General features: G+C 45.2%; 1 protein-coding gene across 1 annotated transcript in view; it reads left to right on the top strand.

Moving 5' to 3' along the window:
- Positions 1 to 22566, top strand: part of LOC311241628 (amine sulfotransferase-like) — a gene marked incomplete at both ends in the record, with an annotated part of 39175 nt that overhangs the window by 7079 nt on the left and 9530 nt on the right. Inside the window, 5 exons of the mRNA XM_084330504.1 lie at positions 8399 to 8557; positions 13982 to 14190; positions 18860 to 18986; positions 19170 to 19264; positions 19532 to 19712. Of these exons, the coding sequence (XP_084186630.1) occupies positions 8399 to 8557; positions 13982 to 14190; positions 18860 to 18986; positions 19170 to 19264; positions 19532 to 19712 (771 nt within the window). The remainder of the gene's footprint in view (positions 1 to 8398; positions 8558 to 13981; positions 14191 to 18859; positions 18987 to 19169; positions 19265 to 19531; positions 19713 to 22566) is intronic.

Below are 22566 nucleotides of genomic sequence, written 5' to 3'. Positions count from 1 at the left end.
GAACCCACCTCACCCCTGCCCACTTTGACAACCTAGGATGGCTTAGAGTAGACGACAGAGTACAGCAACTTGCAATGGGCCTGGTCTACAAGATACACTACACCACTAAGGTACCCATGTACATGTCAAAATACTTCCGAAAGGTCAGTGAATACCACGACCACAACACCAGAGGGAGCTCCACAAATCATGTAAAACCCAGATTCGGCTCAAACAAGGGACTAAACACGTTTCGCAATTATGCCACATCAATGTGGAACGCCCTACCCACAGCCGTAAAAAAAATTGAATCCCTACCCACCTTCAAAACCGTTCTCAAAGAGCACCTACAGGAGGCTGCAATTTGAAACTGGCCCCCGTAAATGTCCAAACCCTCCCATCCCATCCCCTCCCCCCCACCCACCACCTCCCAATGTACAGTCTCCTCCCCCTCGTATGTATATATTTTCTGTTAGGATCTTTGTTTAACAGTACTGTATATTTGCATATCGTGTATGTCACAATTGTAACAGTACTGTATATCTGTATGTCATGTATGTTATAAATGCCATGATATATCTGTATATCTGTATGTTGTGTATGTCATAAATGTCATTATGAATTGAAAATGGGGGACCCTGATGTAAACAAGACGAAAGTCTTTCTCTGGTCTGCATCCCCTTAACAATTGTGTGTATTGAGCTGTACTGTATTGTACCCATTCTGCAATCTGTTAAGTCAATCTATTGTGTTCAATCAATCAATTAATCAATCAAACTTGTTCAACCTCATGTCACATTGACTTACCTGGTGAATCTTCATAGTCCCGGGCACTGTATTCAGGGATGGAGGAATCAAATCCTGGGCCGAAATGATCTCATCCTCTGTTACCATGTATAGCCTTACAGATGAGTGTGTTGCCAGTTGCTGATGCAGTGTGTTGGTGTCTGGGATGCTAGTTCCATAAGCAACAAGCCGGTCTGCTAGGTTCTTGAGTGCACCCCCTACCCCATCAGGGGCACCCTTGCCATGAGATGCCTCTGAGAAGTCCCAGGTGACATATTCAAACCCTCTCATGAAAGGCCCTGTCGAGGCCAGATAGAACGCTGTCTTGTTGCGGTACTGGGAGGTGGGTCCATCCAAGGCCAGATTAAGACTTCAGAGGCCCCTGGGCCAGATTCTTGTGGAGGCCCCCCCACACACACGTGCACGCACGCACAGTGGCGTTTTTATATGTCACTTTAAAAAATATATAGAATACCGTAATTCCTCTAATAGTAACCCCGGCTTGTATTTGTTTCAACTGTATTGGATACCAGGCTTGTATAAGGAGGAGGCATGTATAAGAGAGAGGCCTATATTTCAAATTTTCAAGCAGATCATAATGAATAAATCAACATTTTGTGTCAGTTTGAACCTCTTCTCTGTCGCTAGCGTCAATAATAATAACAACGTTAGCATTCTTGTCCTCTCTGCCCGCGGCGCCTGGCTCAGCCTCTTTAACGTTGCTGCTACTAGTGCTAGCCAGGCTAGCCTTACCTGACGGGGTGAAAAAAGTAGCGATAGTTGGTATGCTTTGCCGAAGTAACGCGCTCTTTCTGTCCCTTTCCTGTTTAGACTTTAACTTAGCAGCTCCGCTTTCCCACCGTTTAACTTTTTTATCCATGTTTTTTGAGTGTCACTCACAGTCTCAATTGATCATACAGTACTACTCGAGACGAGTCTTAGCCTACTTGATCAACTTGCAAGTGCAATTCTCGCGATCAGTGGTCACCTGACCTGACCTGACAGTGACCCCTGGACCTGGACGTCAGTGTCACATAGACTCAACGTCTCTCACCCCTCATTATCAAACAATCAATCATATTTTTATTTGCAATACAAAAAATGTAATAAAAATATATAGAGAAGAGATAAGATGATACTAGTAGTCACTATAGATGCTGTGAAAGTAAACGCTGGATGAGGATCTGATTATATATATATTTTTTTTCGTATCTCTTTTATTTTTTTTACTGAATGAATGAATGAATGAATGAATGAATGAATGAATGAATGAATGAATGAATGAATGAATGAAAACTGTATTTAACAGATTGCAGAATGGGTACAATACAGTACGGTTCAATACACACAATTGTTAAGGGGATGCAGAGAAAGATGTTTGTCTTGTTTACATCAGGGTCCCCCATTTTCAATTCATATAGACATTTATGACATACACAACATACATGATATTTATGGCATAGGGACATATAGGTATTTAGTACTAGTACTAGTGTGTAGTGTGGAGGCCCCTAGTCGCGTTATTTCTAAACCTAGCCGCATTTCTGGCAAGACGCTCTCTGATTGGCCGATGCCTGTTTCTACACTGGTTAAGCTTAGGCACTCTTTCGAAGTTGGTTAAGGTTAGAGTTTGTCTTAGAGCGTGACGGGCTGATGGCAAGTTCTTTCGACGGTTAAGCTTAGGCACTCTTTCGAAGTTGGTTAAGGTTAGAGTTTGTCTTAGAGCATGGTGATAGAACGCCAGGTAGTTTGCAGGCTGTTTGACGAGGAAATGGGCAAAGACACAGCTCGTCACGCGATTGGGCAAACATGTCAGTGGCCAATCAGAGAGCGTCAGTCAGTGCCAATCATTCAGTGTCACAGTATGACATCGATCTCCAAAATAATAAGAAAAAAAAATGTGGGGCCTCTAGTGACGAGGGGCCTCCAAAAATGTTTAAAATAAAAGTTAAAAAAAAAATAATAATAATTGGGGCCTCTAGTGACGAGGGGCCTCCAAAAGAAAAGAAAATAAAAGTAAAAAAAAAATAATAATAATTTGGGGCCTCTAGTGACGAGGGGCCTCCAAAAGGCCTCGAGTGACGAGGGGCATCAAAAATAAAATAAAAAAATAATTAAATTAAATTTTTTTTTTTTTTTTGGAGGCCCCTCATCACTCGAGGCCCACGGGCCGCGGCCCGGTCGGCCCGGTCGTTAATCCGGCCCTGGGTCCATCTGAAATAAAATGGATGTGCTTCACTTCTGGATGTTCCTCCCGGATGGACTTGAGCACTGGATTAAGATGAGCCCACGTTGCAACAGCATCATGCTTTAGGGACGCTGACAGAGAGGCTAAAGACTCCACACGTCCCCCACTCAGGTATTTGACCCCAGTATGAAACGTCACTTGCTGGTTCCTGCCACCAAAGTGGGTGTCTTTCATTTCCCTGGTGACCACCCACACTATTGTAATCTATACTATTTATTTATTATTTATTCCGCCGATTTTTGTCCAGTAACTCCTGCCAGAGCCTTTTTTGGTCCAACTCGAGTTGCTATTACTTTTTGGAAAGTTTCACCGCAGCCTTTATCAACTATGCCCCAAAACTATGGAACAAACGACCCCAAAACATCAGGGAAGCCAACTCGCTAGACATCTTTAAAAGACAGCTTAAAACCTATCTCTTTGCTCAGGCATTTCACTGATAGATATCTGCTACCACCTAGTGGCAAGAGGAAACATCAGGGATATCCTGACACAACTTGTATTTACCTGCACTATTCTTACCCTGCCTACTCTTATACACTGCCTATCAAATTCATGTGTCGGTTATTGCACTTTTTACTTCTTACTGATGACTATTTTTAAACTGACTCATTTTAAACTATTTTTATTATTTGCTAGATCCTAATGTGAAACAAACACTGTGATTTGCCATATCTTGCTATGCTCGCTCATGCCTGTATTTTTTATGTCCGTTCTATTTTATAATTTTTTTACTATTTTTAAACTGAATCATTTTAAACTATTTTTACTATTTGTGTTACTGAAAACTGTAAGCGGAGAGCCTATTGGGATGCTAGATCCTAATGTGAAACACTGTGATTCTACCTGTCTATCTTTTTATGCTCGCTTATGCCTGTATTTTTTACTGTTGTGAACTTTGAACTGCAAACTCTGTATGAAAAGTGCTATACAAATAAAGTTATTATTATTATTATTATTTAAAAAATACTGTAGTCTTAACAGGAAGGTGAAAACTGTTGCGGAGAATGAGGACTGCATCCATGGACATTATGTTTTCCACAAAAAAATCATTAATTTGTACATTTAATTGTATAATCCATCAGAATGTCCTTGATGACACAAATAAATAAACAATATTAATAAAGTTTTAGAGAAACATTTTGAGTTTTGAATGCCACCATCCACTCCAATGTTAACTTAATATCGCCTAATCTATGTTTTAAATTATGGCTATGTGTCTAATCTGCCTGTCGCTTATCAAAGACTCATTTTCCAGTCAACATTGTCAAGGCAGATTGTTTTTTTATCGCTTCATTTCCGTTTGTTAGCATTTTGAAAATCACTCGTTTTCGCGGAAAAAACAACCCATTCTATGATAATCGTCTTTTACTGGAATATTCCAGAACGTTGTCATTTGTCGGCCTATTTATTAATCGTTTTCAAATAAACGCTAGATGATCGATAGCGCGTGCTGATAATCGCTGATATATCCGTGAAAACGAGTCTGATTATCCTAAGACTGATACCATAGATTCCTTACCTGAGGTCAGATGTTATCCAAATGGTTTATTCCAATTTCCGATCGTCATTCGAAAAAATCGCTCATTTGATTGATCCATCGTGTATACAGTAAAACACATATTCGCCGCGGCACCAAGGCTCCAGAATGAACTCTGGTAGACCCCGGTTACATCAGTGAGAAGTAAAATGTGGAGTCAGAAATCCTTTCTCCCATTCACTTTCATTGAGTCCAATCCAAAAGGGTGATTTACCATCTGGGAGACGATAGGGGGCGCTTTTTTCACATCTGAGCGCCGGCGGTGCCTGGATCTCCAACGGTAGGCTCGCTTGATGCAATATGATTTCAGATCGCGAATAAAATAATAAAAAAAAAAAAAAAACGAGTATTCTCGTGACGTGGCATTCAACGGTCGGGGGGTAAACCTGAGAAAAACCGTGAGTGGCATTCAAAGTGTTAAATATAAAATTAAGTCAATGGTCCATAGAAATCAATGCGCTAATGAGAATTTAAGCACAAAATGTACTAAAATATTAAAATAATTAAGGCGAGACACTGCAGGTGAATAGGCAAATATACTTTTTTTGTTGTTTTTGAGATTATGTTATATTTTGCTTCCTAAACATGTCTTCTATGAAACTAGTGACAATAAAACGTCAATAACACACATTTAGTTGTTTATTTTACTTCATTTTGCCTTATTGCATCCATAAATGTGGACATATTTAATGGGGAAGTGCCTAATTTGCATATATAAACATAAATTTCAGAAAACTTGCAATATATTTTTTCTTAGTTTATATGTACATACCAAACTGGCAAAGTTTCATAGTGATATCTATTCAAATATTTTTTGCCTATTAGGGGGTACTACACTGTACTACACTGTTTGTAGCCTGTGTGTAGTTCTGTTCAGTTCAATAACATCATTATTATTATTATTCAGTTATCAGGCATGTGTTTAGGTTGTCTATTACTAATGGTTTGATTAGGTTTTGTGTTTGTAAATATCTGTTTAAAAAAAAAAGTATGGCATTTTACAATACAGAACTTTGAAGGCGTTTTCCCAAAAATGAGTTTTAAGAGTTTTTCCTCATACTCTGAGCCAGAAATCTCCACTGCAGTAGCACTCACATACACCAAACCTTCCAGTTCTATTCATATCTATGTTCTGAAGGTATTTACAGAAGGGTTTGTTGATATCTGTTAGGGTTTGAAACCGACCTCAACAGCACGGCACAGACAGGTAGTTCAGAGTTAGCCAAACACTAGGGCGTATTTATTACAGAATCAAAAAGAGCCAAATAACAAATCAGAATAAACAAAAAGGAGAATGCCTTCGGCAGAGTTGTCTGCGGCTCTGCAGATCCTCCCGGTGTTAGAGGTGGGGAATCAGCGTAGGCGCCGCTGCGGCTCTGCAGATACTCCCAGATCCAACTCGGAGTGGAAACGGAGAGAGAGAGAGAGATCAACAACAGTCCAACAGTACACAGAGGCAGTGCAGTTCAGTCCTCCTTTAGCTGAGTCCAGTATGAAATACAAGTGACTTGATCTTCGGTGTAAACTACACACAAGTTAGCTGAGTCCAGTACAAAACAAAACGGTACTACTTCAGTGTTATCCAAACACACAACTTAGCAGAGTCCAGTACAAAACAAAACGGTACTTCTTCAGTGTTATCCAAACACACAATTTAGCTGAGTCCAGTACAAAACAAAAACGGTATTTCTTCAGTGTTATCCAAACACACAAAAACAGATAATCCAAAAAGGTATGTTTCCAAAAACTCACCAAAGCGCAAACGCGTAAAGCGGGCAACGAGGCACAGCTCCAAACGGATGATCAAGATATTCACCAGCGGCGATCCAAAGATGTCCTGGAGGGAAAGTAGACGAGGCACAACAACGGGGGGAGACAGGCAGTAGCAGTAGTAATCAAAACGACCCGACAACGATTGAAAGAAGGTCCGAGTATATGAAGCCTCTGGAGCGCTAATCACAAACTACGACAGGTGCATGATGGAATTGGTAATCGCTCCTGAAGCGTGTGGCGGGGAATGCACCAATCAACACAGTACCTTGAAGAAGCGTGTGGCGGGGAACGAGCCAATCCTCACAATATCGCATTCATACCCTGATTTATATCACATTTCATTCCTAAAAACATGGCGAAATATGGAATTTTACCATAAAAATTGACTGAATGGAGTATTTTCTGATTTATGGAGTGATAAAAAGAGATATCCAAAATACCCTCTGTAATAACTAGGGATGCCCATCGGCCGATAATCAGTATAAATATGCGATCGGGGAATTCCGATAATTAGTCATATTCGCCGATCGCGGAAACTGATCAAGTGGATATCTCACTCGCTTGTCTCAGACGCACAGGACCTGCAAACTGCTCCTCCTCCCTAGCCCCGCCCGTACCCGTGTAGAGTTTGTAAACACAGAGGAGGCGGACCTCCTCTGCTGAGTCTAGATAGTGCATTCGACCTGAGCTAACGTTAGCTACCTAGCTATCGTTACTGTTTAAACAAAATTACCCAGTCAACTATTCACTTTTAGTAGGCATTGTCTAACGGTATTTAGCCGGCTAGCTACTGATAGCTCCGGATATCAACAAATGCCCCAGAAGTCTAGTGGTCCATGTTGATATCTCCGTTAGCTTGCGTTAGCTGACGTTAGGCCACCGTTCAAAACTAAATGTCCGATTGAACTAAATAGTTGTCTTAACGTCATCTAGCCGGCTAGCAGTAGCTACAGATAGCTCCTGATATCAATGTCTTATATCAATGTCTTATCAATGTCTTATAACATCTAGTCGGCCAGCTACCGATAGCTCCTGACATCAACAAACGCTCCACAAAGTCTAGTAGAGATGTGTATGCTACCTGTTAGCTCACGTTAGCGCAAGTTAGTTCACCGTTCAAAACGAAATGTCCCATTGAACTAAATAATTCACTGAGGCGTTGTATTAACGTTATATATCCGGCTAGCAGTAGCTACAGATAGCTCCTGATATCAATGTCTTATAACACTGATTCGATGCGTATTCGAGCTGAGGGCTTGCTGAGCACAGTTAAGTAACGTTATGCCAATAGGGTCCAGGTGCAGCGCTGGAGAATCCTGGCCGTAGCTCTGCTCGAGGCTACTCGAGTATAGGTCCAGGTGCAGCTCCGGAGAATCCTGGCCGTAGCTGGAGGCTACTAGAGTACACACAGACAGTGGAGCTTGTTGCGTGGTGGCGATGTCTCGCAGATAATACAAGTACAAGTCTAATTATATAATATATATATTTTATAAAAAAAAAAAAAAAAAAAACGTTTTATATAAAATAATTTTTAATTTCTTTTTAATCAAAAACGATCGGTATCGGATCGGTATCGGCCGATATGGCTCACGACGATCGGTGATCAGTATCGGTGGCAAAAAACGTGATCGGGGCATCCCTAGTAATAACCTTTGGCTCTAATATGTCAACAAAATGAAACTATAATTTTGAAAATGGCTTTATCCAATGTTCAGATTTCTGTCCTGGAATTATATGCAAATTAGTGCATATTTAAGTAGATAATGCCTCATTTGCATATTTAAACATACAATTTCAGAAAACTTGTAATACAAAACAGTCTTGTCTTAATATAAGTAATCAACTGGGGAAGTTTCATTGTGATATCTATTAGTTAATTATTTTACCCTATTCACCTGTAGTGTCTCCCCTTAATTGTTATGAGTAAACAACTCATTGTAAGAGAGAGAGCACATTTTTATCTTTAATATTATGTTTTGTTTACTTGAATAAATGCTAACCTTTATTTAGAAAAGATCACGGCCATGGTAAATCATTGATTTCATGAGAATGACCCACGGTATGTCTCCATTTAGATTCCAAAGACCATCCCGCTGATTGCCAGACTCCTGGATTGATACCACATAGAGGTTTCAACTTGATCAAGGGGTTCCACAATCCTGATGAAGTGGATCAGATCCAGAGCTGTGAGATCCGAGACTCTGACATATTTGCCGTCACGTATCCCAAGTCAGGTGAGGTGAAAGATAGTGGTTTTCGTCACGTCTGTTGTGTCATATTTAACCTTTTAGCTTCTGTGTGTGACTTAATGTACAGTAGGTGTAATTATCCAACACAGTCTCATCAGAAAGCGTAATGAGTACTAATCGACCACAGGAAAAGAGGTACATAATGTATGTTATGTTATAGCCATAAGTAATATCTTTACGTATTTCGGGCGAGTTTTAACGGTTATGGTTAAGATATAAAGTTATGGTTATGGTTAGGTTTTCTGAAAAGATAATTGAATATGTAATATAGTATTATTTTTAATACGTACACAGGTTACATTTTCGATACAATACGTAAATATATTACTTATGGCTATAACATAGCGTACATTATGTACCTTTTTTCCTGTGGTAGATTACTACATATTCCAAGCAATATCGGACTGAAATATCAGATGCGGTGAGGAAATCCAACAGTGTTTGTGTTGGGAACCTGAGATGTTCTCAGACTGAGGAGCCTATTTTAGGCTAAGGGGGGGGGGGGGGGGGGGGGGGGCTGAGCCCCAGCACCAGTTATAGGAGCGTAAAGGGGCAGTGTTTCCAGCAAGTCTCAAGTAGCCAATATACTAGGCAGCTACACACAACCAATATGCACGTGCCACACTCTTGCAATATATATAAATAATATACATATAAAAATACAGCAGAATAAACACATTCACAGCCAATAAGAGTGTGTGCATTATAATAAAAATCAGGCCGCGTGAACACTTTAGGCAACCAACATGCGCTTCTGCGTTTCTCTGATTGGCCGAGCGCCAGCGCGGTCCCCCTTAAGCTCCAGGAGAGAGGAGAGAGGAGAGAGGCTGAAAACCCGCAGTTCTTGCCCGACTGATGGGAGCCGAATCCCGGATCCGATTTTTCTGATGAATACCCCCAAAACATGGAGGTCCCGAACGCATGGAAGTATTGATTGCGCCGTAACGAATCATTAAAAAAATATACTGCTAACTGGAATATGTTGTGCCTTTACACATATGTTGGATTATGTAATTGGTTTGTCATGACAAACTACCACCGAAACTACCACCAACCAACTACCACCGAAACTACCACCGAAACTGCACAATGTGAGAACACAATATAGGCCAACACTTCAGACAGCCGCTGTCTGTCCCTCTCCTCATCCGAAGAGAGAAGAGGAAAAGAAGTCAACACAGTCTTCAGAACGGTGATTATCAGACACAGCGGTGCCGGCACAAATCCCTCATGGGCTGCAGCCGACTTGAGCGTGGAGATATTCCTATAACGAAACACCAAACCCACCTCCCTCACGCCGGGTAACTTTCATCTTGAAAGGCGGGGCCCGCACGGTGACAGAGAGTATCCGTTTGTCCAGAGATCCGGGGGATTGAACCGCAGATTCGGATACGGTCCCAGGCAACAAAGCTCCCGATGAGGAGCTCATGTAACGCGGGCGTCAAACCAGAACCCTCTCCACGCCGCTAAGAGGCAGCAAAAAAGGGTACCAGCCTGGAGCCGGCTTTCGTAAGTCGTGCAGCCATTCCCCCCATAGCAACACAACTGGTGCTTGCATCTCAAAACCATCACCCGCCCGGAGAGGCAGCTGGCCCTCACACAGCCGAGCGCCTCTCAAGCAAAGTCCAACTGCAGAGCGGAGGTAATACCTGTCCAACTGCAGAGCTGGAGGAATGCCGGTGGGGATTAGGCCAGCGACGCAAGCCCCTAATACGAAAATGCCGGTGGAGGTCAGAATGATCATCATCTTCTAGACACCCCGGTGGCGAAGACATTATCGCTGTATTTCCTCGAAAATAGTGAGAGAGAAAATAAAGATATAATGTCAACGCAGCTCCTTCATCGCAGCTCCTCTTCAACATTTCACTAATCTCAAAGTGGTGTATACAGACACTCGCCGTGGTGAAAACAAGGAAGGAGCTGTTAGTATGGCCACACCCCTGCTTATGTAGAGGAGCGGATGGGGGTGTGGCCAGGCGGATGGGTGTGTAAAGGTGCATGTGAACTGATATGGAAGTGTATTCCAGTAGACGCAGAGCGGAGCTACACGACTTATAACCATGTATTCTCAATTATAGCACTAACTGAAACATGGCTTACAGAGGAAATTACTTCGCTATTTGAAATCACCGACTATACAGCCACACATAGGTGTAGAGAAGGCAGAGGTGGTGGAGTTTCTCTCTATGTTCAAAAGGGTCTGGAATTTAAACAGAGATCTGACCTTGAAGTGAAGTTTCATGACTGCAACTGTGAATCTGTTTTTCTAGAGGTTCAATCTATTGCTCTGAATGAGAATAAAAGAATGATTGTAGGTTGTATATATCGTCCTAATACAGACATCAACAAGTTCAAAGTAGGTGTGAGGATTGGTTCGTTCCCCGCCACACGCTCCTTTAAGGTACTGTGTTGATTGGTGCATTCCCCGCCACACGCTTCTGGAGCAAGTATCAATTCCAGCACGCACCTGTCATAGTTTGTGATTAGCGCCCCAGAGGCTTCTTATACTGGGACCTTCTTTCAATCGATGTCGAGTCGTTTTGAACATTACGACCCGACCATGTCGACCTCAGCCGACACAGACAGAGTCAGAACCGCGTTGGCGGTCCAGATTGAATTAACCAACGACCACAGCATACAGTTAGGTGCGGCTGCGGCTGCTGTACAGGAGCTCCGAGCCCAGGTCCTGCCTATTCAGGAGTCCCTTGGCTCTCTGGCTACCCTGCAGACAGCCCAGGGTAATCAGCAGGCTGATATTCTTCACCAATTGCGAACTCTGAGTGACTCATTTAACGCCCTGCTTGTAACCCCACCTGCTTCAGGAGTCTCGGCCAGAGCACCACCCGCAGCCGTGGCAGGCCCCGCGCCTCCCGATCCCGCACCTCGGGAGCCCCGTCTCTCCGAACCACGGTTGTTCAATGGTAACTTCGAGGATTGTGCCACATTCATCATGCAATGCGAGTTGGTTTTTCGTCATCAACCCAGCCGATTCACTTCAGAGGGAGCCCGAGTGGCTTACATGACTAACCTGCTCTCAGGCCGGGCAGCACAGTGGGTTACTGCCTCCTGGGCAATGGGGGCTGATTTCTGTTTTTCCTACCCAGACTTCGTGGCAGAGCTCCGCAGGGTTTTCCACCACCCAGCCCGTGGCCAGGACCCAGGAGCTCGGTTGGGCACCTTCCGGCAGGGCAGTGGCGGGGTCACTGACTACGTGCTGGAGTTCAGACTGGCGGCAACGGAGAGCGGTTGGAACGACCAAGCGCTTCGTCTCACCTTCATGAGGGGGCTCAACGACGCTGTAAGGGACCAGCTCGTGACCCGTGAGGAACCGGAGTCCCTCGAGGACCTATTCAGCCTCGCCATTCGCATTGACGGACGCCTCCGGGAGAGAAGGCGTGAGAGAGCCCGACTGGGACCTCCAGAGGTTCCCCAGACCCCCCGCACTCGTGACGGTACTGCGGCCCGTCCTGCTTCCACCACAACTGGTGGTCCCTTCCCCTCCCGTTCGGTGCCCGAGGAGGAACCCATGCAGCTGGGACGCTCTCACCTTAGCCCGGCTGAACGAGAGGCCAGGTTCAGGTCCGGCCTTTGCCTCTACTGCGGCCGGGATGGGCACCGTATCTCCAACTGCCCCACCCGGCCAAAAGACCAGGCTCGCCGGGACCCCGGGAGATCCTGGTGAGCCGTTTTTCTCGTTCCCAGAACCGTGCACCACCTAGTCGTCTGATGAGCGTCACCTTGGCCTGGGCGGACCAACGGGCGACGGTGGAGGCACTCATCAACTCGGGTGCTGACGAGAGTTTCCTGGATTTCGAGTTTGCTACCCAGGCCAACATTCCGCTAGAGGACCTCGTGAGACCCTTGGAGGTGTTCGCGTTGGACCAACACCGCCTGGCTGACATCACTCAACGCACCTGTCCAGTCCTTCTCACCATTGCTGGTAACCACGTTTTCATCACCAGCTCTCCTCTTGTCCCAGTAGTCCTGGGCAGGCCCTGGCTCGCGCTGCATGAGCCCCACATCGCCTGGTCCTCCGGTACCATCAGGGGGTGGAGCTCCGCCTGTCATGCCCAGTGTCTTCAGGCGGCGTCCTGTCCCTCGCCTCGGAGCCCCCTTTGTGAGCCGCCTCCGGACCTCTCGACGATACCCCCCGAGTACCACGACCTCGAGGAGGTTTTCAGTAAGTCCCGGGCTCAGGCCCTTCCGCCTCACCGGCCTTACGACTGTGCCATCGACCTTCGCTCAGGGGCTCCCCTTCCCGGCCTCTACAGTCTGACCATCCCTGAGAAGGCAGCGATGGATCGATATATCTCTGAGTCCTTGGAAGCAGGTCTCATTCGGCCTTCCTTTCTTCTTTGTTGGGAAGAAGGACGGACACCTTCGACCCTGCATCGACTATCGCCAGCTCAACGAGATCACCATTAAGAACAAGTACCCTCTTCCTCTCATGAACTCCACCTTCGAGCCCCTCACCCAGGCTACCGTCTTTACCAAGCTGGACCTCCGGAGTGCCTACCATCTGGTCCGTATCCGAGAGGGCGATGAGTGGAAGACCGCCTTCAAGACTCCCAGGGGCCACTACGAGTACCTGGTAATGCCGTTCGGCCTCACCAACGCTCCGGCGGTATTCCAGGCGCTCATGAACGACGTCCTTCGTGACATGCTGGAGGAGTTTGTGGTGGTATACCTAGATGACATCCTCATCTTCTCTAAGACCCTCGAGGAACACATCCAGCATGTCCGACGTGTGCTGGAGCGCCTCCTCCACAATCGGCTCTTCGTCAAGGCAGAGAAGTGCCGATTTCACTCCGACTCCGTCGATTACCTGGGCTTCATCGTGGAGAGAGGCTTGACCCGGGCTGACCCTCGCAAGATCCGGGCCGTGGAGGAGTGGCCGGAACCCACCTCTCGGAAGGAGTTACAGAGCTTCCTCGGGTTCGCCAACTTCTACCGAAGATTCATCCCGAACTACAGCCAGGTGGCGGAACCACTTACCAGGCTAACCTCTCCCGCCCTGCCGTTCGACTGGTCCCCAGCGGCGGGTGCTGCGTTCCGCTCCCTCAAGAGCCTATCCATTATAGGTTTAAGAGCCGAGGTCGCTTATAAGCCCTTGGGTTTTTTGACCTTTCCTGCACATTTTTAACTGTTCTGCTTTTACTTATTTTATTCCAGAATGTATGTTTGTAAGTGCAAATAACAATAAACAAAACAAAACCTGGCAACCTGGTCCCCAAGTGGGAATCGAACCCTGAATTCTGTTGTAAAGATGCAATGTGATAATCTGATGTAAACATACCATGTGTCTCAAGAGCTTGTCCGTACCGGCCCTACATGCCCCGCCCCACCCCCTTCAGCTATAATGGTTCCAACACCCATGGCCCTATATGTTCATCTTCTTCTTATTGGCAGGTACTATCTGGATGCAGCAGATTCTCAGGCTTGTAGAGACCAAGGGTGACGTCGCGGCCACAGCACATGAGGCGAACTTTAGCAGTGTTCCTTGGATCGAGCAGATCGGCGGTGGGCAGGGGTTTGCCTCGGCAGAGTCGCCCAGGCTACGGGTCTCCCACCTACCGTACAAGTTCATGCCCCTCGCTCTGAGTCAGAAGAAGGGCAAGGTTAGTTCACCGACTGTTTTTTGCTCATATGGTGAGGAGTAGAAGCGTGCACAGCTTCAAACCTGGAACACTGCATCTGGTGCACTGGTTGTAGTGAGGATCAAAACAAACAGAATACCGGCACTGAAAGCCATCATCAGTGTTAACCCTTTCACTACCACACTACAGAAGGTTAACCTTTCACTACCACACTACAGACTGTTAACCGTCTGTAGTGTGGTAGTGAAAGGGTTAACCCTTTGTCGTGTGGCAGTGAAAGGGTTAACCTTCTGTATTGTCGCAGTGAAAGTGTTAACAAAACCTACAGAAATGACAATTGATAGAAAACAGGTGAGGACCAAACGCCAGTCGGATAAGTCTGTGAATGAACCGCTCACATGTGGTGTTTCATAATTATTAGGGATGAGAGGAATACAGTACGAGCGGTTTATCTATTTCCTTCTACATTTTCCTTCCTTTCATTCACCTTTTGTGTGGGCTGGTTTTCAAAAGAAATAATGGGTGTTAAGCTGTTGATAACTGTGGATAATAACGCATGTGTACACTGGGAGCCGGAACTAATCACCAGTAAAGGTCAGCTGGTGTTTCCAGAGGACGGTGAAGTGTGGCACACACAGTGGCAACGCAAGGGGCGTGATTGCGAAACCTAGCCGCATTTCTCGGAGACGCTCTCTGATTGGCACTGACTGACGCTCTCTGATTGGCCACTGACGCGTTTGCCCAATCGTGTGACGAGCTGTGTCTTTGCCCATTTCCACGTCAAACAGCTTGCAAACTACCTGGCATTCTATCGCCATGCTCTAAGACAAACTCTAACCTTAACCAACTTCGAACGAGTGCCTAAGCTTAACCAGTGTAGAAACAGGCGTCGGCCAATCAGAGAGCGTCTCCGGGAAATGCGGCTAGGTTTCGAAATCACGCACGCAAGGGGCGTGCTTTTTTTTCCTTAGCCTCTGTGAGCGAAGACGCTCTTTGATTTCAGCGAAGAAGAAAAAGATGCTCTCCGATTGGCTAACCCTAACCCTAACTCTAAGCATAACCACGTTTTTGCACTATATAGTATTGTATATTAGTACACTGCATAGTATTGTATATTATATGCAGGGGTGTAAAAAGTACCCAGAAATTATACTTAAGTGAAAGTATGGGTACTGTCTCAAAATCTGACTCAAGTAAAAGTCAGAGTATCTGGCTAAAAACACACTTGAGTAAAAGTCAAAAAGTCCTACCTTTAAATGTACTTAAGTACTAAAAAGTAAAAGTAATTTTTTTTTTTTTTTTAAAGGATTCCATCATCGGCCAAGTTTTCATTTTAACTATACATTGCACCAGGTGAGTTAGTTGAAGAGGTGAGCCAATTAGTGAAATCATCAGCTGGTGTTTAGGCAAGGCTGGAATGAAACCAAGCATACACTCTGCCCACAATGGAATGTGTTCTGCTGAAATGAAAGAACAGAGGACATTTAATTTAATAATGTCATTTATCAGCTATCTGTGAGAAGAATCACATATTAGTTGTTTCTCATGAGTGGGATTCATCCAAAAACTGAGATAAGAGTGTTCTTCATTACTGGAAAAGATTCACTCTGAGGCGCTTTAACAATGGATCACTAGAAGGCTTGCCAGGGGCAAGGTCATCTCTTTAGACTGAGGAATTTAACAGTCAGTTTTCCAAACACCCCACCCCACACATCAATCCCCACCACATCCCCATCCAAGACACACACCCTGTCTTGTCAGTCACTGACTCTATTCTTCTGATAGCAGGTGTTTAATCAAAGATCCCCACTTTCTAGTCTTGCACAAGGACCAATCAGCATGGGTATGGGCGGGTTCATTTTCCATTGATGGGGATTTGATTGGCTGTTTACCTGCGGTCGCAGGATTAATAACGTTAGTTTGACCAGATAAACAATTCAAAAATACTCATTAAAATGGTTGGACCTGCAAGATTTGTACTTTGTTCTTTGTAGGTCTGCATTTTAAATGTAAGGAGTAAAAAGTATGTTTTTTTTTCTCTGAAATGTAATGGAGTAAAAGTACAAAGTATACAAACCTAATAATACTTGAGTAAAGTACAAATCCCCCAAAACAGTACTTAAGTATTGTAACGAAGTACAATTACTCAAGTACTTTACACCCCTGATTATATGGTAACTCAGTTACGTCTATTCTGCATCGAACATTGTACATATGTCTATACTGAACACTGTGACCTCATTTTCTACTTCTAATTTACATGCTATACTATGTTATTTGATACTTATCTTGTCTAGCACAGTCTCTGGAGCGTAACAGTAAGAAGCATTTTGTATGAAAGTATTCTGTACTTCTGTATGACAACTATTAAAGAAACTTGAAACTTGAAACTTGAAAGAGGGCCTAAGCATAACCAGTTCGAAAGAATGCCTAAGCATAACCAGTTCGAAAGAATGCCCAAGCAAAACCACTTCGTAAGAATGCCTAAGCATAGCCACTTCGAAGTAGAGAATATATGTACAAGGCGGAAGAGACCCTTCGGAGCTAAACCAGTCAGAGAGGGTCTTTTCTTCTTCGCTGTACGCGGCCTAGCCAATCAGAGAGCGTCTTCGCAAACAGAGGCTACGGAAATAATTCACGCACGCAAGCGAGTTAGATGAGATCTCGGCCATCTTGGTCACAAGACTGAACCCTACTCACCGTGAAGTGCCTGTGGACTTTTTTTTATTTAGAAAAGCAGTATTTGTTTTGTCATTAGACCGCTAACTAAAGAAATCAGCAGCCGCTCAGGAAGGGGCATCAGACGGAACTGACCCCAGGCCTGTGATCTTGTGTACAGATTTGGTAAGCTAACCCCTACCATTATTCATCTGTCTTCTTTGAAAACCAGACCAATTGGAATATTTTTTTTGGATTACTCCCGACCACAGGTAAGGGCGATTTGACGTACATTTTTGCTTGGTCCTGCAATGCTTTCATACTGATCGGGCTGATAACCGTTTTTTGTGTTCAATGCGAATGACAATCAAATAATCAGAAACGACCCCCCCCCCCCTTTCATGCATTCATGATGGAACATAATACCTATAATGTGGATTTGATTCCAAAAACAATAGCAGGTTCAGGAAGGAAACGGCAATGTCTACAATGTAATCAAGCATTTCATGAATTACCGCTCTAAAACCATACTTATATTCACCACGGTATAATATATTTTATGGATGGAAAAATTATCTCTTTTTTGCATCTTGACCGGAAGAAACTCAATGTCAAATGACTATAGTATTGCATCCATGGCTATATATAGAGAATATAGATTTAGCTCTACAAACAAGGTGACTAACTCCCATCGTTTACAGCTTGGCAGTAGCTACCACAGGATAAGGATAATAGCTGGCAGCCAATGAGTTAAGATTCAAGAGGTTTATTTGTCACATACATACCAGGGCATACAGTGAAATGTGGGTGGCCATGCCCGCTTTGATTGTGAAATAATACTAAATAATAAAATAGACATAATAAACAGATCATAAAATAGACATAAAATAGACATGATAAAATAGACATGTTAAAGTCCTGAGATAATGCAATACAATGTTAGCTACGAATTAAGGCACTGGGTCCTATACACTACTATACAATATACAGTTTTTACTCTATATCCTTATGCTATACTTGCTATTTCTAAACTATACTATACAAGATTATGTATTTAGATTGTGTGGATGTAAAGAATTCAATGACATTTTACTATGCTCTCTGAAAAAATTCTAACTATTTAACAGGGTCATATAGCTCTTAATAAATTTTAACTATTTAACAGGGTCATATAGCTTATAACTCTTAATTAATTTCCTTTTATATGCTATTTGTCCCCATTATAGACTAATAAAAGAGATGTATCTTTATATTAACAGAGTTGTCTGAGCTCTCATTTACATATAGCATTTATTAGTGCATTTGTCAGTTTTGAGCATAGACACATTTGATTATGAAATAAAAAAAAATCCTCAATCAAGGTCAATGTATGTATAGTATGTATTATGTCTTTATAATGGTGTTTTGCATCTTCATTTATTTAACTGGACCGTATGGCTCTTAATAATATATCTTTTCGATTCTTCTGCTACGTTTCCGGTCTTTGCTGATTACAGTTTGGACCTCACTTGTTTTCTATTAATTGCCATTTCTGTTGGTTCCAATTACGCTGATGATGGCCTTTAGCTGAAATGCGTTCCTTGTTACCCACAATAAATAGGAAGACTATTGATCTGCAAGTACTGGTATTCTATTTATTTTGTATTTTTCTCGACCTTCCAACAACTTTGCTATGCAACGGTATATCCAGTGATGAATCTTAAAGGTGCTTAGATAACATTCAGCCACTAGATGTCAGACTAGAGCACCAACATATCATTTATCCAATCAGGTATATTCCACGTGGGGAAATGGAAAGTAGGGAGGGGATACATGCACGCAACATGTAAACAACAACATTCATTTTATTAAATGTTTGATTAATTAATTATAATTCATGAATCAAGTTATTTTGGGGGAGGGGAAGCTTTTTAATTATTACTCTACATAAAAATGTTATCCATAGCACCTTTAAATTACAATTGGCAATCAACATCAAAATACAAATCAATAAAAATATAAATTCTAAAATGATGTCTATTGTTTATTCAAGGTAATATACGTGAGCAGAAACCCCAAGGATGTTCTTGTGTCCTATTTCCACTTCCACAAGTTTGCAGCCATGCTGGAGACGCCAACGGATTTCAATGACTTCCTTGAAAGGTTCATGAAAGGGAACGGTGAGACCAGTGTTGAGCACAACATGGAGAGCTGACTCTAGTCAACTCTGGTTCATAATCATTAATGCTGACAGTCTGCCTCTGCACATGTGATCATGACATTGGTTCATAATAATGAATGCTGATAGTGACAGTCTGCCTCTGCACATGGGATCATGACATTCTTGCTTTTTGTCATTGCAGTGTTTGCGAGCTGCTGGTTTGAGCACATTAAGACTTGGTACTCTCACAAGGACGACATAAACATCATCTTCATCACTTATGAAGAGATGATTCAAGTACGAACTCATGTGATTTAGTCATTTTAGTGAGTAACTATCGATAATTATACAAAGTGTTTGTGAAAAGCAGTCTGGTTTATCTCTGTGTGTGTGTGTGTGTGTGTGTGTGTGTGTGTGTGTGTGTGTGTGTGTGTGTGTGTGTGTGTGTGTGTGTGTGTGTGTGTGTGTGTGTGTGTGTGTGTGTGTGTGTGTGTGTGTGTGTGTGTGTGTGTGTGTGTGTGTGTGTGTGTGTGTGTGTGTGTGTGTGTGTGTGTGTGCGTGCAGGACCTGAGGTCAGTGGTGGAGAGGATCGCTCTGTTCCTGGGTAAGGAGCTGTCTGATGATCAGCTGGCCAGCGTGGTGAAACACAGTACCTTCACAAACATGAAGCACATCCCACAGGCCAACTACGAGAGTGTGCCTGACGATATGTTGAACCACAACCATGGGAAGTTCATGAGGAAAGGTGAAGTATGCTGTTATATACTTTTACAAATATATATATGTGGCAATCATTTCAGATAAAGCAATTCCCCTGTTGTCCTGAGTTTCATAACCACGTTTTGGCCTCACTTTCCATAGTCTTGTTCTTGTTATGGTTTGATACCGACCCCAAACGCACGACACAAGAGAGTAGGAATTCAGAGTTGCCAAATACGAGGGCTTGTTTATTTGATACTAAATATAAAGAGTACAGGAAAGGCAAGTCAACAAGACGGGTACATAGGACAAGGGGCAAAGTTCTGCTGCTCTGCAGCTTCTCCCGTGATGGTAGTCTTGGGGATAGCAGGTGTTGACGTCTGAACCGCTCTGCAGAATTCTCTCGGCAGAATCTCAGATGTGTTGCGAGACCGAGAGAGGGAAAGAGGGAACGAGTCAACACAGTGCAGTTTGAACGAGCAGGAGAACCGTAATGTACACACCGTTAGCAAAATCCAAACACAGTCCCAGTGAATATCTTCGTGTAATATACACACAGTTAGTGAAGTCCAAAACAATCCAATAGTGAAATAATATCTTCGGTGTGAGCAACACACAGAGGGAGATGGAAGGTCCCAAAAATATTATCCCATAAGGGAACAAGCAAAAATAGAAAAGCTGGGTGAGTGACTGTCTGACAAAAGGTGGTAGTCTTCAGTGTAATAGTTACACACGAAAAACAGAATAGATCAAGACAGTCAATAAAAACTCACCCAGACGCAATGCGTAATGGTGCTGGAACAAACAGCGGAGCGAGGGCGCGCCACGGGAACAGGTGTCCAAGGGAAGGCTTCTTGGAAATTCCTGGAGATAGCACAAGGAGCAAAGCAGCAGCAGCAGCAACACGGGGAAATGCAACCAGAGAAAAATCAAGACGACCCAACAAACTTAGAGTGGAGAAACGGGGTATAAATAATAAGGGATCGATTGATTGAAAAGCAGTAACAGCTGGGGAATGTGATTGAAAAGCGTGCGGTCCTGAGAGAACCAATCAGCGACGTCTCTGATGACGTCACTGGGGAGAAGCGTGTGAATGAGGGAATTGAAATAATTAACAGAAAAACAAATGAAAACAGAGCGAGGGTGGTTAAAGGAACAGAACGAGTGAGAGAGCAAGGACAGAAACCTCACAGTACCCCACCCTCCACGGGAGCCACCCGGCGACCAGGCCGACCCGGTTCGTTAGGATGAGCTCGATGGAAGTCGGTGATCAAGCCGGGATCCACGATGAGCTGCCGGGAGACCCAGCTACGCTCCTCAGGGCCGTAACCCTCCCAGTCCACCAGGTATTGGAACCCCCGGCCCCGCCGACGAACGCCCATCAACCGGCGGACCTGCCACTGGGGGTGACCATCCACCAACACGGGAGGCGGCGGATCAGGAGCTGGAGGCATAAGGGGACTGAGGGAGACGGGCTTAACCCGGGAGACATGGAACACGGGGTGGATGTGCATGGATGCAGGAAGCTTCAGGCGCAGGGCCGCCGGACTGAGTACCTTTAGGACCTCGAAAGGCCCGACGAAGCGGGGGTTGAGCTTCTTGGCCGAGGACCGTAACGGGAGGTCCTTCGCGGAGAGCCACACCCTCTGCCCAGGGCGGTAAGTCGGCGCAGGAACCCGGCGCCGGTCGGCACCACGCTCAGATGTTCGGAGCAGCGCGGTCCTGGTGATCTCCCAAACTCGTCGGCAGCGGTCGAGGTGGACCTGCACGGAGGGAACTGCCACTTCCGTCTCCTGTGCGGGGAAAAGAGGGGGCTGGTAGCCCAGGGAGACCTCAAAAGGGGAGAGGCCGGTGGCGGAACTGACCATTGAATTGATGGAGTATTCAACCCAGGGAAGGAAACGGCTCCAGGATGCCGGTCTCTCGGCTGCCACACACCGAAGAGCTGACTCTACGCTCTGGTTCATCCTCTCCGTCTGGGGATGATAGCCAGAGGAGAGACTGACCGTTGCCCCCAACCCTTTGCAAAAAGCCCGCCATACCTGGGAGGTGAACTGGGGCCCCCGGTCAGAGACGATGTCCTGGGGAAAGCCATGAAGGCGGAACACGTGGTGCGTCAGGAGGTCCGCCGTCTCGGCCGCTGAGGGAAGCTTGGAGAGGGCCACGAGGTGGACCCCCTTGCTGAATCGATCCACAACGGTCAGAAGGCAGGTGTTCCCCTGGGAGGAGGGTAGACCAGTGACGAAGTCGAGTGCCACATGTGACCATGGACGGCTCGGAATGGGAAGTGGCTGCAAGAGCCCGGAGGGTGCCTGGTGAGAGGCCTTGCTGCGGGCACAGACCGTGCAGGCCAATACGAACTCCTTGACGTCGTTCCGCATGGTGGGCCACCAGAAACGACGAGCCAGGAAGGAGAACGTGCGATGGACGCCTGGGTGGCAGGCGAACCGGCTGGTATGGCCCCACAGCAGTACCTGGGACCGGACAGAGTCGGGGACGAAGAGACGATTCCTAGGGACGTTGCTTGGAGCACGATGGAAGCGCAGGGCACGCCTCACCACACCCTCGATGCCCAAGGTGATGGCTCCAACCACTCGGGCCTCCGGGAGGATGGGAGAAGGGTCCTCAGAGGGTGGAGCCCCCTTGGAGTGCATCCGGGACAGGGAGTCGGCCTTCGTGTTGCGGGAACCGGGGCGGAAGGTCAGCGAGAAGTCGAACCGACTGAGGAAACTGGCCCATCTCGCCTGCCTACCGTTGAGGCGCCTGGAAGCGCGGATGAACATCAGGTTCTTGTGGTCCGTCCAGATGGTAAAAGGCTCCTCGGCACCCTCTAGCCAATGATGCCACTCTTCCAGCGCAGCCACGACCGCCAGCAGCTCCCGATTGCCGGTGTCGTAGTT

The sequence above is a fragment of the Notolepis coatsorum genome, assembly GCF_963971535.1.
Source record: "Notolepis coatsorum genome assembly, chromosome: 15".
In the NCBI taxonomy this organism is placed as follows: domain Eukaryota; kingdom Metazoa; phylum Chordata; class Actinopteri; order Aulopiformes; family Paralepididae; genus Notolepis; species Notolepis coatsorum.
Note: the sequence above shows the minus strand (reverse complement) of the source record. Positions and strands in the feature narration are given on the sequence as shown.